The sequence below is a fragment of the Pezoporus occidentalis genome, unplaced genomic scaffold, assembly GCF_034315485.1.
Source record: "Pezoporus occidentalis ecotype Australia unplaced genomic scaffold, CSIRO_AGI_Poc_V1 ctg13, whole genome shotgun sequence".
In the NCBI taxonomy this organism is placed as follows: Eukaryota; Metazoa; Chordata; class Aves; order Psittaciformes; family Psittacidae; genus Pezoporus; species Pezoporus occidentalis.
In genome coordinates this window covers 2,418,493-2,439,525 of record NW_026913103.1, presented here as the reverse complement: position 1 = coordinate 2,439,525, position 21,033 = coordinate 2,418,493, and the positions used below count along the sequence as shown (strand labels likewise).

At 38.0% G+C, this 21,033-nt stretch overlaps 1 protein-coding gene across 2 annotated transcripts in view; it reads right to left on the bottom strand.

Annotated features, from left to right (window-relative positions):
• The window catches only part of COL19A1 (collagen type XIX alpha 1 chain), a 183,476-nt gene extending 168,669 nt beyond the window's left edge, over positions 1-14,807 (bottom strand). Inside the window, exons 1-4 of one of the 2 annotated variants that reach the window (XM_062608143.1) lie at positions 14,507-14,807; positions 13,422-13,551; positions 4,730-4,804; positions 4,138-4,237 (exon numbers count right to left, since the gene is read on the bottom strand). In XM_062608143.1, the coding sequence (XP_062464127.1) occupies positions 4,138-4,237; positions 4,730-4,804; positions 13,422-13,515 (269 nt within the window). In that variant the 5' untranslated portion in view covers positions 13,516-13,551; positions 14,507-14,807. The remainder of the gene's footprint in view (positions 1-4,137; positions 4,238-4,729; positions 4,805-13,421; positions 13,552-14,506) is intronic. The other variant, XM_062608142.1, reaches the window with a different exon arrangement.
• Between the last annotated feature and the right edge of the window lie 6,226 nt (positions 14,808-21,033).

The window sequence follows — 21,033 nt, the reverse complement described above, 5'->3', positions numbered from 1 at the left end:
ATCCCAACTCTGAGATCATTTAACAGACAGCTACAATAATCTCCTCAGTAAATTAATATGGGTTGTCAAGCCAAACAGACTACAAAATAAGAAAGCCATGACTGTGCCATCAAGATTTGCTAATCATAAATATCCATTTCAAAAACATTCTGAAACTCAGCTGAAATCAACTTACTATCTCCTTTATTGACACTTTCAGAGAAGGAAAAAAAAAGTGGCCCACCAGCAACCCAGAAAAGAGAGAATGAGGAACAACTGATATCTGATGCGTCTTTAGAGAAAGACTGAAATTATTTCATCATAGTGCTATTTACTTTAACATAACTAAAAAACAAACATTAGCTTAGAAGGCTTCATGTCCAGGGTACTGAATACTGCTGGCAGATGTAAAGGAGTTGCTATCATCACTGAGCCCTGTGCTGCTTTTTTCAGCAAGCTCTGTGCCAAACTGGAGCATACTGCATAGGCTGCATGTGTTAAACTCTAGAGAACAAAATACGACTCCAGAATGTTTTTATTGAAATAAAATTAAAACATTATACAATTACTATTATTATGACTACATAATTAGATTGTCTGCATAACAGTATTTTACCGTAGATTTCTTTAGGATTCAAAGGCTGTTACACCACTTTACTCAGGAATAACTTCTATTAATATCCATGTAATAACTGCAGTAAGTAACATTATTTTAATTTAAAAATCACTCTCTCTTCCTGAAAAAATAGAAAATTTTTAGAAATTTTCTAATTTTTAGAAAAATTAGAAAATCCTGAAAAATATTATTAGAACTAAATATTTAATAGTCATTTACATGGAGCATAAGAAAAGCTATTCATCTCCTATCACAAGACAAAATACTTATGGAATTCCTTCACAAAAAGAGATAAAGACAAACCAAAATCCAATATAGACATAACAAATTTCCCAAGCTGACATTGCATTATAAATTATTTATAACATATAAATAGGTGCAACACTATTCCAGGTCCATTGAAAAAAAAACAAAATGGCATCACACAAGAAAAATGGCACAGCATAGCTCTCTCTTACCCACACTACAACTGAATGAATGAAATGCAAGAGGAGATGTGCTAAGTTACTTGATACTTGCTAGTCAGCTTAATCAGATACTCTCAGTTTCCTGCAGGATGGATAACAAACACTGTTCTGCTGCTTACTGCACGCCACGTCTGCTAAAATATTTTCTGAGGCAGACTGCTCCTAAAATCCTCTGAGCATTTAACAACATGGGGATCTGGAACCACACAGTCTGATATAAGAGAAGAAAATTTAAATAAAATAGTAAGTTACAAGATATTGTACATGGATAACTAAGATGAAGTAAATTATAAGGTTATGAAGACAGATATCAGAGTTCCTGAGTATCCTTCACTGTAACCCTACCATGTCTAAACCTGACTTTATGCTCCTGACTGCTCTCTGCACTTATGTTTAAAAACCAACTCAGTTCAGAAAAATGCTTGAATTAAGTAATTTTTAAAAATCTTGTCTGAAGCGTTATCTCAACAACAGAAAGCTCAATATATTCAACATAATGGATACAAAATAACAAAAAAGTAAATTCTATTCTTAATCATGACATGCATTTCTCTGTGAAGAAAGATTAAAAAAGCATGAGCAAAACTACTGCCATGAAGAACTAGGATTTAATGGAAATTCTTCAATGCTTGAATGCTATTGAAAATACTTGGAACCCTTTTTTGTTCAGAAAGATATATGTAAGAGGTACCATTTATTTCCACAGCAAGCTGACTGAAAAGCTTATTTTGTACCTTAACATCAGTAACTGTATTAATTTTCAGCCCAACTATATTCATACATTAGTACTGTTACGCATTTTATTAATAACTATCTCACTTCATCCAACTAAAGTTTTCATCCATTAGATATGCACATTTTTAGGGGAAACTGGAAAGATTTATCTTCAGTTTTTCTTTACTGAGGATACACAGATGAAAACAACAGGGTGGGAGAGGAACATGAGAAGCAAGAGACCGTTAAAGCCAAACAACTTGCCCTCCAGGTTTATCCTTTACTGAAATTCCTTATCCCTTGCCCAGTTTACACTGAAAATGAAAAAAAAAAAACCAAAAAAACAACTGACCACTTTTGTCTCTAACAGTCATCCTCACTCCAAAAAGCTGAACAGATAAAATATAGAAAAAAAAGTTAGATTTCTCTCTCACTTCATGAAGAAAGTTAAAAGCATTGCGTCTTTCTCAAGTGTTTTCCTTGCAACCACTAGGACATAAGGCTTTGCTAAGCCACTAGCAGCCATGATGCATATTCCCCACTTTCACTGCCTCCTTTAATAAATTGTTCTTATAAGAATAAAATAAACTACAGACAGTAGTATTCAGACCTACTAATAAAAGCTAGGAAAAAAAGCTTTACATTTTCAACCTCAACGTCACCTGTCAGAACCCTTCCAAAAACCATGAATTTTTAGAAATCAATCTTTTTGAATGATGAATTTTCCCTGAAAACAACATGAATTCTAAATCATTCACCCTTTTGTGATTTCTAGCTACTCACACTCCATTTTTGCCACTTTCAGAATAAAGTCAGCTTACACTGCACACAAAGAACTATATAGCTTTTATTCCTAAAAAAATTGCCCCACATTTTTTGTTATTGCCTTGATTTTCTACTCTTCTAGTCTCATGTTTCCCTCAAATTCCCATCCACTGAAAAAAACCAAAACCCCAACTATAAAAATCTGAAAAATTAATAATAGATTTAACAGAAAAGTTTTCTTACTGACAAACTTTCAAAATATTTTTAGTGACAATATGTAGGAGTGGTACTTAATTTTACCTGTTCCTTTTCCAAAGAGAATCCTTATAATACTAGGAAGGCCCTAATAAAAATAGAGCACTCTCTGTGTCAAGCAATTTTATTTAGTCATTTTTCCTTCAACAGATAATGTCCAAGGTATTTAAAAAAAGACAGTCAGTATTTGTTTAACCTTGCAGGATTAGACAAGCATTAAAATTTACATTATCTAATAACCTCAGAAGAATTTAGAAAGTATCCAGCAATCTCAAATATTTAGGTTCTATTTATTTCAGAATTTTTCTCTCCTAAAGATCACATTGCCTTCTGTCTGAGTGCCTCCAATTCGTCTTCACCCTCTCCCCTGGCCTCAAGTTATCCACAGCCCCTCTTTTCCCTGTCCAGGATCCAAACAAAGGGGAAGTCTGAGGTCCAGGTGTATTTTTCCCTAGGCAAGCTAGAGCCAGATCTCTTGCAACAGAGAACACCCAATACAGTTGCTTCCCTCGTCATCACAGGAACATGCTGTACAGAAACCACAATCCCATGACTCAGAGCACATCTGAACCAAGAAGGTCTGAGATGATCCTCTGTCTCCACTGAGCACTGGGAACTTGAAACTACATTCCTAACTGCTTCTTGGAATTTCCTTGCCCCCATGCAAACTTAAATCCATACAATTCCATTGTGCCTTTCTCTCTTTCACCATCCTTTAGATTTTTTATGCAGTTTCTGCCTTTCATCCCACCCTGTGTCAGAGTAGGATGCTGTGTAGTTTCACCTTTACACTGAGCACCTACCATTCTATTACAGCTCAAAGACAAGATGCCAATTCCATTGAAAAAAAAAACAACAAAACAAAACAAAAAACCAAAACCCAACAACCAAACCCCAAAACATTAAATTATAGTGTTCAAGGTAATGTTGAGTTTCCCTCTCTTTTTAATCGTGTCAACACTAATCAGAGAGAGGACAACCAATTCCACTCTGGGAAGATTAGTATAATACATCTTGTCATACCATGAAAGTTGTTTCCTTTGTTTCATTAATATTTATTTATAAACAGTAGATTTTTCAGTATCAGAATCAAAATTTGAGAAAATTATATTCACAATTTACTTTCTACCTAGATATTTCCAGATTCCAGAAGAAAAAAAAAAACACACCTCCACCAAAATACTTCCCAAAAAACCTGTTACAGATAAAAATGCCTAAAAACAGACATATTTGTTCTTCTGTGGTATCCTCTGGATACACTGCCCACTGCTTCAATGCACTAACAGCATTTGGTCTGAGCTCTGCCTTTTAAAGACTTCAGATGAAACTACATCTACTTACTTTGTGTCTCTGACGAGAGGCGCGCTTCCCAGTTTAAAACACTTTTTTTCACCTCCACAAGACGTTTGCCTCAAAGAAAAGCTTTCTGCCAGATCAAACCCTGTGAAATATGACACAATGATTTAGTTTAATGGAATTTAAAAAAAAACAAGGTAAATACTGACTTTTAGCATGCTTGCTAACTTTCCAGAACACGGACTGACAAGCTATTTTGAAAACCAGTACTTTTAAGTCAGAGAAATTTCCAATATTCATTTTATCGACACAGAAACTATCAGTGCAAAATTCTCTCACTAGATGACTTTGCAACCTGAGAAATGCATTCTTTATTTCCTTCTATTGTCTGAACTGATAAGAACAAAGGACATTTGATAAAAACAACGGAAGTGAGTACAGCTGAAGAACTTGAACCAATACTTTGTAAGAACACCATGCTCTGATTTTAACCCCTTTCCTAAAAACAACAGCTTTTGGAGCATAGGGGTGGCATTCCATAAGGTCCTTTCAGTTTTAAAGCCAGCTTCAGTCAAACTATGATTACATCCACTACTATAAAATTAATTTAGATACTGATATGAGTACAGCCAGTTACCTGAAACACCAAGACTGCCTCTGTTGATTTGTTTGAGATGATGGACAACAGTTTTCAGTAAAGGACATGTAGCACCTTCAAGAGAATACAGTTTAGCATATTTTATACATTTCTTTCAAACAAAAAAAATCAGAACAAACTACCATGACAGTGACAGTAATATCAACAAGAATATTTTTGTTCATTTTCTTTTTTTACAATATGCTAACCAGCAATAAACAAATTACAAAATCTAAATAAGAGAAATATTTCAGACTGCATACTACATTTCTAATAATATAAGCAGATACAAATTTTATCATGCTTTAATTCAGCTGTTTGCGATTAACGCTCACAGGAACAATTTAACCAGAAGAAAACCACTAAATTCTTACCAGCCTCTCTCCATGTACAATACTCTATAAAGCAATAACCTCTGTCCTAAGGGGTTTAGCGGTTTTGTTTGGTTGTTGTTGCTGTTGTGTTTTGTTTTAGTTTTTATTTCTGGCTACATTCTTAGAAAACCTTTTTCCCTTACTAAGGAACAGGAAACAATAAAGCATAAACGCTTGATTACCATGACAATAATCTATTGTTGCTTCAGTGAAAAAGAATTCCAAAATGTGGATTAAAAAGAATATAATTATAATAAACAATTTAAGCAATAGTTTTTTTATTGTAATGGCTTACAATTAAGCAGCTTTTGGGGGGATTAAGTCTGTATTTAGATAAACAACCAGCATGTTCTAGGATGTGGAACATGGCAAATTCTAAGGTTAAATCTAATTGAACACTTAGATTAAACACTGCATTATTAATATTAAATATCTTACTTGCATAAAGTCGTTTCTTATTTCTATGCACACAGAGGAATAGATACTTTTAAGAAGCAAGTGCAAAGAAATGTGACTTTTGTGCATGGGTCAGAAATGGGGCTCTTTGTTAAACAAACTTTGTAAATAGCCCTGCTAAACTCTAATAAAAATATCAAAGGTGCCAAGCAGGATTTGACCCATGCACTTATCAAGCACAGAGTTCCATATTGAGCTGATGCAACTAAAAAGATAGCCAAGGTATAGCTGAAGCTGCTGAATGGGGTGGGGAGGGGTGGGGGAGACTTTCCGAAGTGTCAGTTCACTTAAAAATAAAAGGAGGAATGTCCTACCACTAACCTGGAAATCATCTATATCTAAAGATTTCCAAGGAGCATTCAGACTGAAGGGTGGCATCCAAAATAGCTGTATTTGTAATCTTAAAGCATGTGAAATTTGTCATTTGTTCTGTAGCAATGTAGAAAGCATATTATCCCTCTAAAGTTTTAAGTTCTATTAAATGTGTTCGTGTACCTCATCTGGATTAAAAATGGATAATTGGAAACAATCAATAAAAGTGAAACTAAATCATTTAATTGAAAGATACCTCCTGACAATATGGTTAATGAGAGGTATGTCAATTGTTTAAAGGACAGACCAGGTTAAAGGCATTTTTTCATAAGATTCATCAAGTTCCATGTCCTTTACATCTAAATTGTGATCTACACTTACAAGTAACATCACTCATAATTTATTTATAAGGCTCTAAGAAAATGTATTCCTTCCTTCATTTATGCACTTATACAGACTTTCATCTGTAGCCACCCTGAAACAATGAATGCAATTATAGAAGGTTTACACATGTATACCTATAAGAAATATATTCTTGTAAAGGAAGTATGTTATGGCTGAAAGCCACAATAGCATGTCACACATACACTGACAAAAGCTTTTCTTAAATTTAAGTGTTTTCTAACCAAGGGGTGTTTTTTTTAAATATATATAAGATGATGGGGCTGATTCCTTTTTAGGTTAAATTAATTTACACTACTTACAGCAAAAGCAGACAGATAATACTTATTACTGAGTTTACCCTGAACTGCTGTAGTAAGCTATAGAGAACCTGGGATGCAACTGCATGGGTTTTTTTCAACATTGTCTTACATGAGAGCTGATGGGAAAATAATGGGGAGTTTTAACTTATTCCCCCCACACACACTTTTTCTTCCAAGTCCAAATAAAGACTCAAGCCTCAATTTCTGTGTTATCCAGATGATAGCAATTATTCCACACATGCCACAGACTGGACTGTGGACCTATTTTTATCAGTGGTCTAACAGTCACAGCATAGGATATTTAAGTGTTACTTATTTGGTTGTATTCCATATCCCCAGAAGAACTGAAAGGGTTACTATTAAACTTCTTCTATCTCATGCTGCTGATGCACTCTTTTAGACCAGTGTTATTATTTTTACCAGAGAGCTAAATCAAAACTCTAAAATATTAAACCCAAAACTTCTCCATACCAAGACTGACAACTTTCATTACTGTAGATTGATGAAAATTCTTTCTACAGTTACAGTTTGTACAAAATAAGTTAGCCTCTTCCAAGATTTTTAGTACTGCTGGCAGATGTTTAAATTTTCTTTGGCCTGAGACAAAACAGACAGTTTACCCATTCATCCTGTGCGTAGCTGAATTAGAAGATCTACATGAAGACTTTCAGGAAGAAAAAGAACAAAGACAAACCCTTACCACTAATCCCGGCAAAGAAACCATTCACCTATCTGCTCTGTTAGAATATATACTGTAAAACTAATGAAGCAGTGAAAAGAACAAGATTATGCTTGAGACTATCTTGCTCTGCATGTGATAAAACTGGTTCTGTGTGGACTGAAGTCAACGATTCATGTTAAAATGGTGATGTCAAAGCTCAGGTTAAAGTACCTATAAATTAATGAGATCACTTAGCCATAGGACAAAACTACAGACCTCACCTTTTAGAAATCAATGAGCTCTACATAGGAGTTTATTATTACGAAATCAACCTAAAAATTTTGAAAAACATGTACTCATGCAGATCAAGCAGATGTCACAGACCACTGATGATCTGCCTCTCCAATAAGATGCTAGTAAATTTTTGTTGTTGCTTTCAAATAGCATTAAGGAAAAAAAATAAAGGCATTGCATGTAGATGTTTCTGCTGCAACATGCAATGGCACGTTCTCAATTCCTGCAGTAATCAGGGCACCTGCTGGAGCATGCTGCAGCTTCTATCTAGGCCTCATGCCCAGTTTTCCTTCCCGTGCAAATGAGGACTGAGGAGCCTCTCGTGCATGCTTCGGTCTCACTCTTACAGACATCTCTTGTCTGCACTTTCTGACTGAGAACTGTAGCTTCCAATAGGCATTCTTGGCTTCTCCAGAGTATAACCTGTAATCAATAGATTCACTTTACAACTACCTATCTGCTACTTTATAATTAAACTTTATGTTCAGGTGAAATTTCCAGCTGCTATCTAACACTACTGACATGCACATTGCAAAGGTACCAAAGTTTCCATCAGTAAGCATGACTGGCCAAACAACAAAGCCCTGCTTAACATATGCCCACATTATATGTCAGACTCATGCTTCAGGGAGAAATCCATATTAGCTACGATTTGTCTCACACTCTTTAGGATCGATCAGGCTTCCTAAATATATACACATAAGGGATCACTTCAGAGTGTGTGACATATCTGCAAGTGTCAGCAATAACATCCAAAGAGTCCACCTCAAGGATAGCTAAGCAAACCCAGCTGGCCTGCTTACAAATAAGGTCAAGAATTCAGATCTTATACATGCCTGTAACCTCATGTATAGAGGTACCAGAAAATAAGATGCGATTTTTTTGTTTTCCTTTTTTACTCCATAAGCTACATCATATTACATTACAATATACATGTTAACTAGACAAGAGTGGGAAGGGGAATGAAGGAGACTGAATCTACAACTTTGTTGCTATAAGAAAGAAGTCAGCTCCAAGCCTTCTGATTATTTAGATGGTTATGCAAATAACATAACAGCTTTGGCAGGCAGGATTCAGAAATCCTCACCAATAGAGTTGAGATACTAGGATGCTCACGCGAAACCCTGGAGAACTGGATTCTCACATGACGAAGAACAAGTAGTTAAAAAAAGGACTTCATGTTACTCAAGACAGCCAGCACACCTTCACCAAGGGCAAGTCTTGCCTGACTAACCTAGTGGGTTTCTATGATGGAGTAACTACATCAATGTAAAAGGGAAGATGTCATCTATCTGGTCTTCTGTAAGGCCTTTGACACAGCTCTTACAACATCTTTCTCTCTAACTTGGAGATACAGGTTTGATGGATGGACTGTTTGGTGGATGAGGAATTGTTTGGATGGTCAAGTCCAGAGGGTAGTAGTCAACAGCTGAAATGTCCAGATGGAGGGCAGTGATGAGTGGCGCTCCTTAGGGGTCTGCACTGGGAATAATACTGTTTAACATCTTCATCATTGACAAAGGCAATGAGATCAAGTGCACTCCCCAGCAAGATTGCAGACAACACCAAGCTGTGTGGTGTGGCTGGCGTGCCTGAGGGACAGTATGTCATGCAGATGCACCTGGACGAAGCTCAAGAAGTGGGCCTATGTGAACCTCATAAGGTTCAACAAGGCCAAGTGCAAGGTGCTGCATCTGGAACAGGGCAACCCCCAGTATCAATACAGACTGAGGATTGAAGGGATTGAGAGCAACCCTGCTGAGGGCTTGGACGTACTAGTGGATGAAAAACTGAATATGACCCTGCAATGTGCTCTCACAGACTAGAAAGCCTCTGGGCTTTCTATGCTTGGCTGCATCAAAAGAAGTGTGGACAGCAGCTTGAGGGAGGTGATGCTGCCCCTCTACTGTGCTCTTGTGAGCCCTCACCTGGAACTTCAGCACAAGAAAGACATGGACCTGTTGGAGCAGGTCCAGAGGAGGGCCATAAAAATGATCAAAGGGATGGAGCACCTGTCCTATGAGGAAAGGTTAGTGAGTGTTATCTGGAAAAGAAAAGACTCCAGGAAAACCTTATTGCAGCTTTTCAATACTTAAAACGGGGCTTATAAGAAAGATGGGGAAAAACTTTTTGGCAGGGCCTGCACAGGACAAGGGGTAATGGTTTTAAAATAAAAGAGGCCAGATTTAGGCTAGATACAAGGATATTTTACCATGAGGGTAGTGAGACACTGGAACAGGTTGCCCACAATGCTGGTAGATGCCCTATCCCTGAAAACAATCGAGGTCAGGTTAGACAAGGCTTTGAGCAACCTGGTCTAGTGGAAGATGTCCCTACTTATTGCAGTGGGGTTGGACTAGATTATCTTTGGAGTTCCCTTCCAACCCAAACTATTCCATTATATCATGGGTGAATATCATGGCTGTGATATTACTGATGTAATATCATGTGTAACTGTACTGATGTACAGTTCTTTCTCTGCCTTTCCATGAAAAAAAACAGGCCGATCTGGTTTACAGGCTTCACACTGGGAGGATGTGTGTAGCTGAGAAAGACCCCAGGCCACAAAGGGGAACACTTCCATGCTACTTAGTCACTAGCTGATGTGGCTTTCCTCAGGATGCAGGCTTTCATGATCCACATTCTTATAAATACCTAAAGATCCTTATTCACTGCCACAAAGGATTTATCATTTAACTACAAGGAATTCCAGGGAGGCAGGGTCACTTAACTACTCCAATGATAGCAATAGTTTGTGGATCCAACCTTAAAAATTCAGATTAACAACACAACTAGATTGTATATGAGAGTTACTGTAGAGCCATTAACTGAATTTTGAGAAGTATCTAGACACTAAAACATGAAAACCAAAAAGCTGAACTTATCTGCATACTTGAAACAACTCACTGTATTTGGGTTAAAGTGCCTATCTAAATTATGATCTAGAGCCAATACTTTTCACAACACATTCCATGTCAAAAGGCAATGGAAATTCACTATGCCTGTCAGTCCCAGGACTTTGTTTATGCTACATTTTTCATGGGTTAGCAAGTGATTTTGAAAAACAGTAACTGTAAAACAAAGCTGAAAAATCAGCAATGATCTGGGAGCGAGACAAAGTATTAATATTCTGAATATTAAACGTTCAGGAATGATCAAATTAGAACTTCATGTGTCACTAAAGAAAGAGGTCATATCCACACTCCAAATCCAAACGTTCCCAAAAATTAAAAGATGTAAGCTGACGTAATGAAGAAAATATTCTTGAAGTTAAATCAAAAACCACAATTGTGGAGAACTCCTGAACCCTATCCCTCAGATTTGCTATATTCTGTCATTAGAATCAAGTGCTTCAAAGCAAGTGAACAATTGGCGTATCAAAATTTCTGGGCAGGTGAGAACTGAAAGAAATCCTTGATGTGAACCTAATGGTCACTGACACACATTTAAAGTCTAAGGAAGACCACTCAGAGAAGATCCAGCATACTCAGTCACTCTCTGTTCTTTTTGGTTTCCAGTACTGGTATTTATTTACTACAATACTGACCCAATGAGTAAGTCCCAAAGTATATTCAGAATGCCAGCTCAGAAAGCTCTCACCTACATATGCATATAAATCAATCCTTTCTCTTGCCTAAGAGGTTTCCTTCACCTAAAACACTTCTCCCCATTATCCCCCTTTAAATCAACTTTACACTTTTCGCTGCATTTGAAGGCCATTCATTTAGACTTAAGTAGATCAGGTGAGAAATTTCAGGATGTAAATGTAGTAATCCAAGATCTGATCTGAATGGGCTTTGCTGGAAAAACAAATGCTAACATATGCTGTTGAAAGAAGAAAACCAAAAGGATTGGCTATGCAGATTCTGCAGGATAGATGCTGATCCAAACAGAACTGGTGAACTGATACATGGGAGAGAACGGAAGCTCAAGACAGAGCCAGTTAATGAAAGAAAGAACTAAAAAAAAACCCAAACCACCTTATTAGATATTCCTGTCTTCTCAAAGTGAGCACATTATTTCCAGTTTTTAACAGATCCATCTGCATAATCTGCATACAAATTATCAAACTAGGATGAGACACCTCTGCAACAGAGAGTACTCTGTTCAGCTGAACAGTGCAGATTAACAGAAGATTGCAGACACAGCTGTACTGCTGCACCATTGCAGGGTCCATTCTTTGTCAGCTCTTGTTTTCTGGTCTGTAACTCATATTTTTAATTCTGACAGTAACCATCCCTTCAGCCTTTAGAAGAGTCTCTTTCCTGTTGTTAGTTTAAGGCTTCACTGAGCCTATCCTCTGCTGTCAGCAGAGCTGCTCAAGCTGGCAGCTATCTACTTGCTGCTTCTCACCATCGGCTTATATCACCTCTAACTACAGAAGCCTCTCTCAACTGCATACCATCAGTTATACTCAGGAGAGGTTCAGTCTCTCCTCTTCTGCCCAGCAGTTCAATTTGACCCATATTTGATCCATCTGTGGCAATCAGATTAAGGAAAACTGCAACTTCCCCACTTGTGGCTGCCTAGCCACAAACTGCGACCAGAACGTAATGCACAGTTCAGATACATCATTTCTTATCAGTTCAGTGGAGCTGTCAAATCTCCTGTGACAGGTCCACCTTTTACTTAGACAGCTTTTCATTAATAAAAAAAAAATTAAAAAAAAAAAAGACAATGCTTCCTGGCATTTTATTTCAAAAATGTTTCAAGTTTCCATTTATTCATTTATATTACTAGGGAACCTTCAGCATTTGCACCCTTTCAGCACTTTCAAAACTCCCCTTCTACAAACCACCAGCTAGCAATGACACAGAAGACAACCTCTTGCACTATTTTCAGACAGCTGAAGAGAATGATTGCACATAGTTAAGAATAATTCATCAGTACAGCACTTAGCCCTCCTGCCCTAAAAATGCAAGGTAAAAAAGTCTTCTCACAGCACATTATTTTTGTCTTAGAGCCCACACATTTTAGCTTATTAAATATTACTATTTATTGTTTCCAGGAGTCGTAAAAGGATTATTACCCTAGTTATTAACTTTTTAAATTTCTTGGACCCAAGTTTCAAATTTGTTACAAAGATACAAAGTTGTTGTGTATGTATAGCTTCTATTATCCTTCATCACACCCCTGGAAAAACAGCATTACTGAAAATAAATAGCAACAAGCATGTTCTCCTTGCTAATAATTGTAGGAAAATTCTACAAAGCTGAAGTACATGGATACTTTCTGAGGCTGAGCAACTACAGAAAACTGACAATTCCCTACTCCTCTTACACAGGTGACATGCCTTTAAGACAGACTTTACCGTCCTCTGGAGAGTCAATGCAGAGTTTAAGTGTGAAAACTAGATAACATGTGGACAGAAAGAAAACAGAGAAGTATGAAAAATTTGAAGAAGATGGGTAACAGCTTTTAAGTTAAACAATAGCACTATATTCCTTTCCCCTTTCTTAGGCACAAGAGTTTGTCTTACTACATCTGTGAAACATATGGTTAAATTTAGATGAGGTTAACATAAGCATTTAGTTGTTTAGGTCAGCGTGTACACTGATCTGCTCTAACAAAGCCACATGATTTTGTTCACAAAGGTTTTACAAGCTCTGATTTAGAATCTTGTTTTGTATAGCAAGTTGAAAAAATACAAAATGAAACTCCAAGAAACTACAACCGCTTCCAAACCTGAAACTTCCAAGCACAGGAAACAGAAGGACTGCTTTGGAACTGCTTCAAACTTGCACTTTTTTAAAAGAGAGATTAAAACAAGTCTTGTACTAACATTATCTGCTCATATTGCTTATTTTCCATGTACTGCCATTATTTGTTAAATTTGTTCAGTACTGAGATTTAAGCCTTAGGACTGTGATGGGCAAGAAAAATGGAAGTACCTGTGTGGTCACTGACAGCCACAGAAGTAGAAACAGGAAGGAGGAGGAAGACTGCCATACAAAGCCAAACTATGCAGGATCCAATGTACTTCATCTCCCCCTGGACACATGTGAACAATCAGCAACAAATCTGAAACAGAAAATAAGAATATTCAGAACCATCTCTTTTTCCCTCACCCCATCAGAAAACTACAAACAAGAATTTCTGAGCTGTAAAGAAGAAGCTGCTAATCATACACACAGTGTTTGAATTATCTGTTGTAAGGAGCTACCAAAAAAAAAACCCTAAAACCTCCCAGTTTATGTAAATTCAGAAACAAATGACAAATAAACTCCTTTGTCTCTTCACTAAACTCAGAAGTAATACCTTAGAAATATCATCTCAAAGACATTAGTTATAAAGGCACTAAATTTTTGTTTCATTAGTAATAACTAGTTTTCTTTTACTTTTCTCACAGGTTTTCAATTTTGAATACATCAGGTAAACTGTTTGGCGTCACAACAGTGCCAGTGACTGCTGAAGCAGTCTTCAAACCAAACAAGGACAAAAGAAATCAAGATAATGCTATTTCTCTACCTTGGCAAAATATGCACGTGTGTAGAACAGCCTGTGCTGAGCTTCATTTAAATCTCACAAAATACAGTCTTGGTTTCAACAACATATCTTTGTCCTCTAAATGCAGTCATCAGATTGTTTTTTAAGCTGGCTGCAATGTACAGATAGATGTGAATTTAATGAAACACAGTAAACAAAAAGTACTTTCCTAATAATATTTTCTGAAAGAAAACCAAATCACATAGCTGAATGCGATTTTTATGATTATTTTCACAACGCACCTTATTCAGCATCAGAGTTGTACTGTCAGTCACTTACACTGATAACTACATCATCATTAACTTTTCCAGCCTCCCCAACAGCAGCAAAGTGAATGCACATTCAAGTAACATTATCATTTAATTTCCTGCACCTGCTTTACAAGCAGGCACTAGTGACTCACTAGAGCTGCTGCTCCAGAGGTCTCATTTTCTGAAGGGCTCTTGCCCGCTAGCTCACTAGTACCACCACCCCCTCGCTGCCACCCCACCTCCAGGCTGGGCTCCTCTCCCACCGCCGCTCCAGGAGGCTCTGCTCCCTCCCACAACCGGAGCACCGCAGCCTGCGGGGGGTGAGCGACCCGACCCGTCTGTAGCTCCGTCCGTAACACGGCAGCACCGGCACTCTAACTGATCTTGGACTGAGTTGGGTTTGCTAACGGGAGAGTTTAGAACACCAGGCGGGTGAGCAGCCTGGCAGGCGGGCGGGGCTAGGCGGGGAGCAGAGAGGCGCCGGCCCGGGCGGCTCCCACAGCCCGCCCTCCCGGGTCCCCGCTCCGGGGCGTCCTCTAACCCACCGCCCCTCGCACCGTGCTTGCCAGGCCCGCCTGCCCAGAGCCTGCCTGAGCGTCGGACTCGGCCGCCCCGACGAGCCGAGAGAGGCTCAGGCACCCTCCGGCGCTTCCTCCGCCGCCCGGGTCGGAGCGGGGCTGGAAGGGGCACGGGCAAGGGAGCCCCCTGCCGCCCGGCCGCGCCGCCACCTGCGCGGCGGCCAGGTGAAGGGCGCAGGCAGAGACGCTGCGGCGCCGTGGCCGGGTGAGCAGCAGGAGCGGCGCGGGGCTGGTGGCGGCGGCCGCCTCCGGCACTGCGGCCTCGTGCGCTGCCCCGGTACGGCGCTCCCCGCCCTGGAGGGCATGGACGGTGCTTCCCTGCCGCGCCGCTGCGCGCAAGCATGCTTCTACTCGCTGGATGTAGGCCACTCGATATGCGTGCTAATTTTAATGATAGGCACCAATAGGTAGATTTTTTAAATTTAAATATATGCATACAATTAACGAGCATGCTCGGCACTGTGGCGATTTTCAACAGTTTAATCGGGTTTGTAAATTACTGATAATTTAGTTTTATGTTTTTATTAGCATATTTTAGCACATACCTATACCTATCCAAACATACACAATGCATTTGCCCTAAAACACAATCACGAGCAGAATCCTGTAGTATATATTGATTATGGTACATTAAAAGCTTACTGTATACATTATGTTTATATAGGACACCGACTGGCGAAATTGGTGCTAAACTTAAATGGCAATTTTGAAAAACAAAAAACCACAAACATAAAAGCCCTGAATCAGACCACCACAAAACAAACTAGGAATAGTTTAGTGTGTGCGTGCATGTGAGATCTTTAGACAATTAGCTACAAATAATGAGCTGCTTACCTTTAGTTTCTATGTCAGTATGTCCCCTAGAAGCACTGGAAATGCCTGTACAGAGCTGCCGTAGTGCCGAGGAGTTGCTGGAGTGAGTCTCCAAGGAGTGGTAGAGGGGGATGCAGCTCTGTCCTTATTAGTCTCACACAGTGTGACCCTCCCACTCTGTAAGAAAGGACAAACAGCCACCCTGATGGAGATTTTGCATAATCATACTTACATATACCAAGTCCAGTAACAATGTAAGAAATGTTGGTTTATTTTTTCTCCTTCCCCCTACAGCCTCCCCCTCCACCACCCCCCCACACCCCTCCCCTGAAATATAAAGCAGTCCCATTAATTAAACTGCTAGAGTATGAATGCATGAAACTCTTTCAGAGTATCTTGTTTCTAGTTGTAAAGAACCAACTGTGTACATTAGCACAAGCAGAAACTAGCTTTTATCACTTCTGTGTAAGCACACATTGTTAATTTTATATACTTTCTCATAAATCTAAAGTGAGCCATCCAAGTAATCAAAAGAGTGCATCTATTTATGGCACTGATTCTGCAAAGCACAGCAGATTACTGACATTTGTTTTACCTTTTAAAACCCATCATTTACAAACCTGAATGTTCTTGCACTGTAATATCATCTGCCTGTGATGAAATGGTGAGATTGAGCACTGTCACTGGCTCTCATCTAAATGTGCGAAACTGTGCTTTTCTCGAGTTCTCCAAGTGTGCTTGTGGCAGTTCTCCATATTGCATTTTAAAGATGTACACCAGACAGAAGGACGGAGAAAAGTAAAATGACTAGAAATAGATACACAGAAGACAGAGAAAGTGGGACTTTAATTGAGCACATCTCATTTACATATATCCAAGACACATTTTATCTTTTTCTAGTAGAATCATTCTCATGGGGGAGGGGAAGGAAGGAAGGTGGTGAGTATCGTATCAATGTTTATTAGTTTAACATCAGTTTAGTCCAACTGATCTTCAGGTCAGAAAATTCACAGAGTTAGCTTTCTGCTTCTCCCCTCACACTTCCAACAGGATTTGGAAAGTGCTTCCTCATTTCAACCAAGATAACTAGCCAGGATACCCAACAAATCACATGGAAAGGTATGAGCATCTTTCTGGTTTAAATTTCAAAACAGTTGTTGCTCTTCCCAACTTAGAATCATGAGAGAAAGATGAAATTGCAGCTTATGTACGTTTGCTAAGGTGTTTTATTGCACAGCCTTGTGGTGTGAGTTTAGGCAAGTCACACTCCTCGCTTGCTCATTCTGTAAATCATAGAAAGTAAAGCCGCCTTACCTCGTGGGGCGAGGTGCAAGAGCCCAGTCCTACAGCTGACAAGTCATTGGAGCACTCCCTTCCCTTTCATTCGATAAAGGCTTCAGTGTTGAGTCCAAAGTCACTGTTTCAAGCAGAGCTGCAAGATCCTCAGTTGAAAGACCCTTTGTAAAAGCTCCGCTCTCAGTGAAAAACTATCATTTTTTGATTTGAAAAGAACTGCATTTCTTATTGCTCTTTCAAGCTACAAAATTCTTTAAATCTTTTAATTCTTTTTATATGCCCTAAATATCTGGATTCAGCTCTGTTACATGGATATATAGTCTTACTAATTTCAGTGAATTTAAGTTCTGAATTTGCTGAACATTTCAATTGCATAACACTTTGCACATACAAACAGTTCGTTTAAAGAAATATTTCTGTCCCTCAAAGTTTCAGTGTTGCTCAAAAGTCCAGACCTAAACTGAGTCGTTTCCTGTGAAGCAATAATGAAACATAACCCCTAAACCAAGGATGTTGTTCTACTGAGGTATCAACACTCCAAATAGAAAATTAAAAATACCTTATTTAGACCACATCAACTTCAATACACTCCACATCCATATGAAAGCAGGAAGTAGAAGAATTAGAAACCACTACAACCTTCCCTGGCTAACACACACGCTTCCTGTGCTCTGCCCAGGTCTTCAACTGAACGGGATTATGCCAGTTAACATAAAGGTAAGGAATTACAGTGATTTATACTAGTTGAGAACCCTGACACTAGGGACTGACACCATACGTATTTATCGATAACACTGTTCACATTAATGAATACAGTCTTGCATGTCTAATGACATGAAAATTTGGAACAAAGAAAACCTTACTGTTTACAAACTTCTGTCATTAGCCAAAAAAGGGTCTTCTCTCCCTGCCGCCTGCAAGATAAGCAGCAAAACCACAAGTGACAAATATTTCTCTCATCATAAACAGCTTAGAAACCCCCACCACCGGCAGCCTTGTTCACTTGCAGTTACTTGCAGATACATCGTTAATACATTTTCGATACATTTTCTCATGTCCTTTGTACCCAGGAAGTACTAGAAAAACTGAAGATAGGAGCTGAAGCACCTGTAGGAAATGCACAGTATCCCATGTTATCTTGCAGTAAGAGTTTTCTAGCTAGCTCTAAGCTTAGCTAAAGTACTTGCTTGCACACAGAAGATGGGATTAGACCCAGATGCAAGCAAAGGCCAAGGCATATACAACAAGAAGCAGAAGTTTAAAACCATACTTAGCACAGACATGCAAAGCACATTCCATCTCCTGTGTGAAGGATGAACTGCTCACTGAACAGCTTTTACTACGGCTGCAGTTGCAGGCAAGATGTGGGGGAAGAAAGGTGAAAGAATCAAGGTGGAAAAGGGACAGACTTGTTTTTTGTATAAAATCTTTCCTTATTGACAACATTCACTTCCAAACTTTGTTTCTTTTCCAGCACAATTAGATACCCAAACCAGCCAAGTAGCATAATTCACTCTTGGCTGTGCGGTGCTAACAGATTTGTCTCCATCTCATTAGACCCACATTTTTAATTTGCGTTGCTTATGACAATGCATATGCAGGAATGAAGCTGCAAACTCTATAAAAGCAGCAGTATTCTACTTGAAAACAATTCTTTAAAAAGGAGATTAATTTTAAATGCCACTTATCATACTAGTTCTCACTGAATGTAGAGCTTAGTATTGCTATTCCATTGTTTAAGCCCTTATGTAAGATTGCTCATTGCCAGATGATCCTTTCTGTCCTCTGCAAAATTTGCTGGTCATGACAACTGCATTCCACTGAAGCAATTAAAATATAAATGCTTTTAAATACATTAGACTGAACTACAATGAACTTAGACAAAACAGATGGAATCCCAGCTTTGGGGAAGTTAATGGAAATTTCAACATTGATGTAAATGGGTCAAAAATGTCACTCAAATGAGGGAACTTTGGCAAAAATTATATCAGAAAGGAATTATTTATATGCATGTGCACACACACTAAGCACTCCTAAACAGCAAAGCCAACAGAAAAGCTGGATGTCATTTCATTTCTTCTATAGGAGAGAAAAAGAGCGGAAAAAACTCCAACTGCTACTTCTTTTTCTGAATACTTAGGAAGCACTCAGATTTTCGGTAAAGCCAAAATAACTGTCAAAAAGAAGCAGAGAGAATACTTACCACTATACTTCTGTGGTATTACTTGTCTTGGCTCAGACATTTTCTCTATTATTTGATGCTTTATGACAACTCTTAAAGAATTAAATATTCATAAATATAATGGTACAGCAACAACAACAACAACAAAAGGTCTCACTTCATCTCCAATTCTGATGCCACTGCTAAACCCAATCTCAAAAAAAAAAAAAAAGAAAAAAAGGAAAAAAGTGGAGTTGTATCATTTGTAATGTTTAATGCTATCTGGTCCTAATATGTTCCATATTTTTCATAATGACACTTTAATCCAAACTGTATACACTGCAAAGTAAAGAAATCAGTGTTATATTGCTGTTATTTACCAGTTGCAAACGTGTCAAGAGTTGTTATCATATAATTTGTATTCTTCACCATTCCAGAAAAATACATTTCTGTGCATATACTACTCTCTAAAGTGTTAGTATGAAAATTAATTTAAGTTTCTCAAACCTGAAACAGTGCTGGATTTGTAGAATTCAGTAAAATGTCAGTCCAGTCCAGGCTTGGAGAAACAATGATAAGATTAGTAGTATGAGAACAGGTATGTCCTTCACCTGTTAAAAGGCATACTTCACTTTGTCTTCCTATGGATGATTCTATGATATAACTGCACTGCCATATTACAAACAGCTTGCTACATGTTGTATTATTTCATGAGCCACACAAAGAAATACACAATGAAGAAAAAATTAGGAACATTTACCACTGTCTCTCTCTTCTTTCTTTCATATGGAATCCATCCTACCTGCAATTCAAGAAATATGTTCCTTCTGGTGGCTTTTGCATTGTACAAGAAAATGCACACAGTCAAACAGCTGATCATGGGTCAGAAAAGCTGAAAGGTGATTTTTCCAGACTACATTAAAGCATGTCATCTCACTTGTTTTAGACTGAAGTACCCATTTGTCTTTAAAAGTCACTACACATAACAAAAAAATGAAACCCAGGTTTTAGGTAGCTGTGCTGGGAATTACAGGGAATTACCCAATACTTTTGTATGAATATGCTAAAGTCCTGAAAGCATCCATACACAGTCTGAAAGCATGCATAAAGCAGTGAAATATGTTAATTTAAAATTTATATAATGCAAATAGAGAAAAAAAAAGAATGTGAAGAGCAAATGCCAGGCATCAGCAAAGTTTAAGATTCTACAAATAGATTAGGCTGTATAAGCCCTTCAGGATGAAAGGGCAACTGTATTGTAGATCGAAAGGCTGAATATTCTACACTTGTTTTTTTTTTTTTTAAACTTCAGGTAGACAAAGCATAAATGGTCAAAGAAATGTCAGTTAAAATTCCATTTTAAATTGTAACAAATATGGCTAAGAATTTACAAGTCTCAGTATTAGCCAGTGACTCCTACTATTCTGTCCTTTCTATGCAGCTAATTTGCCCAAACTGTATTTAAAAACAAAATACTACAATGATAAATAAACCACTTTTAGGTTCAGTTGCAAACAGTTTCAAATTTTCCAAAAGTAACTTGTGTAAATTTGCCTGTGCAAGACAAATATGTGACCCTCAGTTTTATCAACATAGTAGCTACAATTATATTAACACATTCAGCATTCTGAGCTCATGCAGAGCTGTCTACTGTTATGTTATTTTAATGCTCAATTTCAATACTGTCAAGCAACATAAAAATGAAATAGTAAGTATTTTATTCATATTTATTGTTGAATAAGTAGGCACAATAATCTGGGAAGTCAAATTAAGTGCGTATTTAACTTGTACCTCTGCATCCACAGACTTTATTTGCCTTTCATCTAGGACTAAATATTCTCAGGATTTAAACCAACGTTATACTTGAAGTCAGTAATTTTTCAGATTTATGGAAGCTTGATGTTTGCCTAGAGCTATT